Source organism: Ctenopharyngodon idella, chromosome 22, assembly GCF_019924925.1.
Source record: "Ctenopharyngodon idella isolate HZGC_01 chromosome 22, HZGC01, whole genome shotgun sequence".
In the NCBI taxonomy this organism is placed as follows: Eukaryota; Metazoa; Chordata; class Actinopteri; order Cypriniformes; family Xenocyprididae; genus Ctenopharyngodon; species Ctenopharyngodon idella.
The window spans coordinates 23,841,878-23,850,011 of record NC_067241.1 but is presented as its reverse complement, the minus strand read 5'-3'; the positions used below and the strand labels follow the sequence as shown (position 1 = coordinate 23,850,011).

At 35.1% G+C, this 8,134-nt stretch overlaps 1 protein-coding gene across 1 annotated transcript in view; it reads right to left on the bottom strand.

Moving 5' to 3' along the window:
- Positions 1–1,595: 1,595 nt before the first annotated feature.
- hck (HCK proto-oncogene, Src family tyrosine kinase) overlaps positions 1,596–8,134 on the bottom strand; it is a 33,049-nt gene continuing 26,510 nt past the window's right edge. Inside the window, exons 9-13 of the mRNA XM_051880104.1 lie at positions 7,111–7,293; positions 6,951–7,027; positions 5,777–5,930; positions 5,508–5,639; positions 1,596–2,594 (exon numbers count right to left, since the gene is read on the bottom strand). Of these exons, the coding sequence (XP_051736064.1) occupies positions 2,392–2,594; positions 5,508–5,639; positions 5,777–5,930; positions 6,951–7,027; positions 7,111–7,293 (749 nt within the window). The 3' untranslated portion in view covers positions 1,596–2,391. The remainder of the gene's footprint in view (positions 2,595–5,507; positions 5,640–5,776; positions 5,931–6,950; positions 7,028–7,110; positions 7,294–8,134) is intronic.

The window sequence follows — 8,134 nt, the reverse complement described above, 5'->3', positions numbered from 1 at the left end:
GGTCGACCAAAGAAGTTGAGTGCACGTGCTCAGCGTCATATCCAGAGGTTGTGTTTGGGAAATAGACGTATGAGTGCTGCCAGCATTGCTGCAGAGGTTGAAGGGGTGGAGGGTCCCGTCAGTGCTCAGACCATAGGCCGCACACTGCATTAAATTGGTCTGCATGGCTGTCGTCCCAGAAGGAAGCCTCTTCTAAAGATGATACACAAGAAAGCCCGCAAACAGTTTGCTGAAGACAAGCAGACTAAGGAACCATGCCCTGTGGTCTGATGAGACCAAGATAAACTTATTTGGTTCAGATGGTGTCAAGCGTGTGTGGCGGCAACCAGGTGAGGAGTACAAAGACTCCTACAGTCAAGCATGGTGGTGGGAGTGTCATTGTCTGGGGCTGCATGAGTGCTGCCGGCGCTGGGGAGCTACAGTTCATTGAGGGAACCATGAATGCCAATATGTACTGTGACATACTGAAGCAGAGCATGATCCCCTCCCTTCAGAGACTGGGCCGCAGGGAAGTATTCCAACATGATAACAACCCCAAACACACCTCCAAGACGACCACTGCCTTGCTAAAGAAGCTGAGGGTACCTAAACCCTATTGAGCATCTGTGGGGCATCCTCAAACAGAAGGTGGAGGAGCGCAAGGTCTCTAACATCCACCAGCTCTGTGATGTCTTCATGGAGGAGTGGAAGAAGACTCCAGTGGCAACCTGTGAAGCTCTGGTGAACTCCATGCCCAAGAGGGTTAAGGCAGTCCTGGAAAATAATGGTGGCCACACAAAATATTGACACTTTGGGCCCAATTTGGACATTTTCACTTAGGGGTGTACTCACTTTTGTGGCCAGCGGTTTAGACATTAATGGCTGTGTGTTGAGTTATTTTGGGGGGACAGCAAATTTACACTGTTATACAAGCTGTACACTCACTACTTTACATTGTAGCAAAATGTCATTTCTTCAGTGTTGTCACATGAAAAGATATAATAAAATATTTACAAAAATGTGAGGGGTGTACTCACTTCTGTGAGATACTGTATGTGTGGAGAAAAACAGACAGTTACACTAAGATGCAAAAATATTTGCAAAATGTATTTCTTTGTGAGTCAGCAACATATATACTAATAAATACAATCATTAAACTAAAGTTATAAAAATATATATTGTTAAGATTATAATGCTGGTGTGTGGGAAAACTCTTTATAATAAGTATGACAAAGTATAAGTAAGACATAACAAAAAAGTTATGTTTTAACAATATTGTAATTTTTCATGGTCTTGTAAACTTTAATAAATGCATCAATAAAAAAAAAAATTGTAGAGCTATTATGAGAATGAGAGTGAATGACATTTTTCCTTTATAGGCTCAAAATTAAATACATTTATTTGTTTTGTGGACTAACTGTAACAACAAATACAAAAATAGCAAGGGTATCGTTGTGCTGTTTTTATAGGGAACTCTTTGCAGAAGACATCAGGGAAGGGAGAACTGAAAATCATCTGCATAATCAGAATCATGTTTTACACAAGTTAGATTAATGTTAATGAAGCCACAAATAAGGTGCCTCAGTGTGCCTGCAGGAAACCAGAATGAAACAAAAGAATCTTACATATCCTTTACTATTATTGCACAAAAGTTCACACAAATATCAACAAAACCGAAGATGTGAAAGCAAGACACATATCACACATTAAATAGCTTCAGGCGTGTAAAGGTACCAAATAAACCTAAAATCTCAAAAATCAAGCATAATTTACAATTTCATACAATCACAATACACAAAGTCCTTTAACACAAGTTCAAAGTATACTCTTTAAAATCAAAACTAAAGAGATATTCATAACTACCTTAGGAATAGATGTTTTTCTAAAACGTTTGGAGCAATAATTCAGAATCGATTCAATAGCCGAACAAATATATTTCTACACATTTCCTAATTCACAATAACTGAACTGAAACCTAATGTAGGCTGAAGTTTTAGAATTAATCTTCTCATTAACAATCAAAACAATTTAGTTTAATGCTCTTAATGTGTGTTCTCAATTACACAAACATATTAGTTTTAAAATACATCTGACATAAGGTTTTTACAAATAAATCAGAAATGTTAATGAGAAAAATGGTTTTATATTTAAATGATAAATTCATATAGCTTCTGTTGTGCAACACTCAGTGTAAGGAAAAAGGCTCTGCATGACAGGAATAAAACTGCTATAATGAGATTCTGAAATTGTATTCATTTACATGTCATTTAAATAACACACTATAACTTTTCACATTTGATTTCACTACATATGTATAAAGTCAACAGGTTGGCAAGGATACATTTCTTTGAGAGTTCCTGATACGAGGGATTTATGCAAGAAGTCATGTCAAAGTGTGTGTGTGTGTGTGTCTCAAGGCTGTTGCTGATACTGGCTCTCAGTGGCCGTGTAAAAGTCCTCCAGTACACTCTGCAGGTACTCAAAGGTGGGCCTGTCCTCCGGCTTGTTCTTCCAGCATTCCAGCATGATGTCATAGAGCTCTTGAGGGCAGGAGTCCAGACGCTGCATACGGTATCCTCTCTCCAGAGCACGGATCACCTCCGGATTTGTCATACCTAAACACACAACAGAAACAGGTAGTAAAATGATTTTGCTAAGTTTCTAGCATCTGCTGAAACCACAAAGTTAGTTTTGGGTCATTCTCTGGAAACTGTGCAAAATTAGATTGCACCACACCATATTATTGGTCTTGTGCAGAAAATATATTGTTAAAAAGAGAAATATTGAGTTTGACAATGCCAAAATAAGTGTATCTATATAATGAAATATGATAAAGACTGAAGTTTACTTCTGTTTGGACAGGGTGCTCATTAATACTTTTATAAGGTCACTCCCTCAAATATGATGACAGTAAAATCAAACAGTTTTAGACTGAAATGTCACTGTATAACAGAACCTTTGAACAGAACTTTTCTTGCAGATTAGCTAATATTCCATTGAAAAACAAACATTTAAAAATACACTGTAAAACTAAAAAGTGAAAATCATGTCCAAATGTTTGTGGTCAGAATTTTTTTTTTTGGGTGGGGTGGTGGGGGGGACACTTTTATTTAGCACGGATGACAGTAAAGACTTTTCTGTTGTTACAAAACGAATCCTGAAAAAAATTATCATGGTTTCCACAGAAATATTAAGCAGGACTACTGTTTTCAACATTGATAATAATAAGAAATAATTATTGAGCAGAAAATCAGCATTAGAATGATTACTGAAGGATCATGTGACACTGAAGACTCGAGTAATGATGCTGAAAATTCAGCTTTGATTACTGGATATAAATTACATTTTAAAATATATTCACATAGAAAACAGTTATTTTACATTGTAATAATATTTCACAATGTTCTTACTGTATTTGTGATCAAATAAATGCAGGCTTGGTGAGCAGAAGAGACTTCTTTCAAAAACATTAAAAAAAAAAAAACCTTAGAGACCCCAAACATTTGAATGGTAGTCTAAAGTGAGCTTGTTTCACTCAAATAGAGGTCAATAAACAGTTATGTAAACTCAACTGATTATATTAATCCTGTTATGTTGCGGGTCAAACTGACCCATTTTGATTTTTTTTTGAAATTTTTTTTTGGAAATACTGGTTAACCTATGTTTTTTTTCTTGACATTTTGTGACTTTCTCTCATTTAGGGTCATGAACATGCATGCACAGTTTCAAAACGCTGATGTGTTTTGATATACACACATAATTACTGTTAGGTTTGTGATGTTCGTGGGTTAATTTGACCCGAATATTTTAATGTTCTAAGACAATTAATTGTTTAGACAATTTTTTTGGTTATATTCTGTTATGCTGGTTTTTCATACCCTTGTGAAAGTAAAAAGGAGCTTTTTCCCACCTTGTTTCAACACTGAAAAATATTTTGTCCGCCACAGATAGTAAAAAAATAGCTATTTCTTTTTTTTTTTTTTTAAAGCTATCTGAAATACTATCTAACCTATGTTTTTTTCTTGAAATTTTCTGACTTTTCTCATTTAGGGAATGTGTATACAGAAAATTTATACGATCTTGCTGTTCAATTTTACCTATATACTGTAGGCAGCTATTCAAAAGCAACTGTACAGACCCAAAATTAAAACATTTCTGTGTTGTGTGTCAGAGCTCTTCAACTCTAGTCCTGAAGTGCCAGTTGTCTTACTGAGTTTAACAACTTTTTATTTTCAAAGTTTTTAGAAAATAAAAAGTTGTTTTACCTGTTAATTGTCTGTCCCACTTTTTGAGCATGGACATGAAAATGACTTAAAATCTTGAATACTTCAGAGCACAGACTTAAGTTTGTAAAAGTAAAGTTTAAAAAAAGTTATAGGCACTGTATATAGGCAAGTTATAGGCAAGTTTATGAACATTTAAAATATAAAAATAAAACTTGTTATATTTTCTATAAAATACATATTTTACAAAACATGTTCAACTCTAAAACTTCAAGAAAATCAAAGCTAAATATCCGAACAAGTTCTGTGCCAATTTTAGGTTGATATCTCAAATGAATAACTTTCAGTAAGATTTTTTGCGCGCAGTACTAAACTTTTCCACTAGATGACATCCAGACTCCACTGGTGACCTTATAAGACTCTTTAATTTCCATGTTTTGAGTGATCTGAACCATATATTTCTTTAATTTTCAAAATATTTATGAAGTAGACATCCTATTTGATTTGAATTCAATCCCTAAAACACATCAGATCATCTATCTCTATTTTCTATTGTTCTGTCATTTCTTTTGAAAATCACCAAATTAGAGTCTGAAAGCTTTCAAACGATATATAGTTTGTCAAGATTACTTTATTTTTAGATATTATAGTTATAAATGTGTAATCGCAAATGCCCCACGTGTGTGGGGGAGGGGCAGTCTTAAAAATAGTGGTTAAAAACATTTTTATAAATCATAAATTCAGAAATGTATTCTTTGTAATGTGTGAAAAGTATTGATAATAAAAGTTAATTATTTATATCTGATTGTATGTTTTTTTCATAGTGTGATTTTTGGGGAATTGTACTGAATCCAATTAGGGTCAATTTGACCCGCACCATAAAGAGTGTACCCAGAAATCAAACATGAGGGTTAAGCAAGTCAGCAAATGCAAGAGATATTTGTAAGCTGATTCGATGCGTCTAATAATTTTTTTTTTTTACTAGGTTAAGTTTAAGTGTGTCATTTTCTAACGAATTTGAGTAATAGTTTAATGTCAAGAAATGTACTTTTTGTGGACTTTTATAAGAAATTAAATAAATTTACAGTACTCATAAATATTATATAAACCTAAATGATTTAAGGCAGTTGGTTTCCTCGAATTTTTTGAGTTGTGTTAACTGAGGTTGCCAGTGTAAAATCAATCAAATAATAGTTCAGCTGCATAAGTGGTAAAAATAGGGACGCAAAAAGGAGACACGAATGGCACCATTTCCGGAGAATGAACCTTTTAGCATATTCACAGTGCACTGAGGTGACCACTAACCTGGGTACGGTGTGCGACCGTAGCTGATGATTTCAGTGAGCAGAATGCCAAAGGACCACACATCTGATTTGATGGTGAAGGAACCATAGTTTATGGCCTCCGGAGCGGTCCACTTTATAGGGAACTTTGCACCTTAGGTCACAAAAAACATATTAACACAACTTCCGCTGACAACAACCTATAAAAAAAAACATGCATTGATCCACAAGTTACTAACTTATATTAAATCTGTTTCACTGTTTGCTGCCAGAGAACCAGATCAGACTAACCTTCTCGGGCAGTGTATTCGTTGTCCTCTATGATACGGGCCAGTCCAAAATCAGCAATCTTACACACTAAACTCTTGTTGACCAGGATATTAGCAGCACGAAGGTCTCTGTGAATGTAGTTTCTCTGCTCAATGTAAGCCATGCCTTCTGCTATCTAAAGTCAGGAAAAAGAATCAGGTTTAAGTTACTTTTAATGATGCGCAAATACAGAGTTTGTGTCACCGAGGGCAAGAGAACAATAGGTTAGTCAGCAACAGGTACAATAAGCTAGAATGAGTCTCCGTGTGTGTGTGTGTTTGTGGTCCTGGTAAACCCTACGCTGTCTGTACAAATTTAGTTAAGGTCAAAATATTTAAGTATTACTATCCTTGTGGGGAAATTTGTAAACACAACGTAGGGTTTACCAGGACCACAAACACAAATTTTTGGTCCCCATGAGGAAAACAGCTTATGAATCACACTAAATGATGTTTTTTTGGAAATGTAAAAATGCAGAAAGTTTTCTGTGATGGTAGGTTTAGGGTTAGGGGATATAATTTACAGTTTGTACGGTGTACAAATCATTAGGTCAATGGAAAGTTCACAAATGTGTGTGTGTGTGCGTGTGCCTGTGTGTGTGTGAGTGAGCGTGTGTGTGTTAGCGAATCCTCTTATCAGTCAGGGCAGATTCATCTTGTTAAGTGCTTGCAATTCTCTTCCTCTTTCCAACTCACTGTCGCACCCTTTTTTTGCAACCATCACACTCGCTTGAATGAAATATCAATGACAATTCTTATGTCGTACTTCCTCAACTTCAATATTACTTTTATATCTTTTAGCATAACTTTCATATGACCTGATTCTCGATGCATATTTTACTGTTATAAAGAATCACTTGCACAATAGAGAGAACAAACTGATATTATCTTGGATTAACAGGAACAAAGAGAAAGGGGAATAGATTGTCATGTTAATTGCAGACTCCACCCTCTCTCTCTCTCTCTCTCTCTCTCTCACACACACACACACACACACACACACACACACATACCTCTGTACACAAATATTACTGTCTGTCGGTTATCACATTTGAATATTGAAATCTGCTAGGATAAACCTGTCTTCAACAACACGTGATTCTATATGGAGAGGAAAGCACATTAACTGAACAAATGAGACCTTTAAACCGCCTCACCTGTGCTGAGAAGTCGATCAGTTTGGGCAACTGGACACGATTCCCTTCATCGCTTTTAATAAAGTCCAGTAAACTGCCTGAAAAACACATATGCGCAAACCGATAAATAACAAAGATATATAAGGCTATGCTTTGCATATTGGAGTGGCTAAAGTCACACCTTTCTCCATGTACTCTGTAATGATGTATATGGGCTCTTCTTTGGTGACCACAGCGTTGAGGCGGACCAGTTTGTCGTGCTGGAGGGTTTTCATTAAGTTGGCCTCCATGAGGAAAGCTTCCACAGACATACTGCCAGGCTTCATAGTCTTCACTGCCACTTTTGTGTGCTTGTTGTATGTTGCTGAGGAGAAAACAGAGACGGGTTTCACTGGTATTCTTCATTTTTACTTATTAGTGTTCGCTACCTGCTCAAAGTCTGACAGGACCCTGTTTCAGATCATGTTCCGTTTTTTTAGGTACAGGTTCATGTTTTTTTCTCAGGTTTGTAATTAATGAAACAATAAATTGTTATTGTCATAATAATAATTTGATTGAAAAACATTGCCATTGTGATTCATATATGTGACCCTGGACCACAAAACCAGTCATAAGGGTCAATTTTTTTTAAATTGAGATTTATGCATTTATACAAAGCTGAATAAATAAACTTTCTATTGATGTATGGTTTGTTAGGATTGGACAATATTTGTCCGAAATACAACTATTTGAAAATCTGCAATCTGAGGGTGCAAAAAAATCAAAATATTGAGAAAATCGCCTTTAAAGTTGTCCAAATGAACTCCTCAGCAATGCATATCCACTCACAAAAATACATTTTTGATATATTTATGGTAGGAAATTTACAAAATATCTTCATGGAACATGATCTTTACTTAATATCGTAATGATTTTTGGCATAAAAGGAAAATCGATAATTTTGACCCATACAATGTATTGTTGGCTATTGCTACAAATACACCCGTGCGACTTATGACTGGTTTTGTGGTCCAGGGTCACATATAGAATACTTACATTTTTATCTAATGTATTTTCTGTTAATGAAGCAATAAGACACCATTGTTAAACTTTTATATCTATAATATTTTTCCGAAATATATTAATAAATAAATAAATAAATAAATGTAATAAAATATGATAAGACATTAAGGTTATTTTTATTATATTTATAATAAATACTGAAC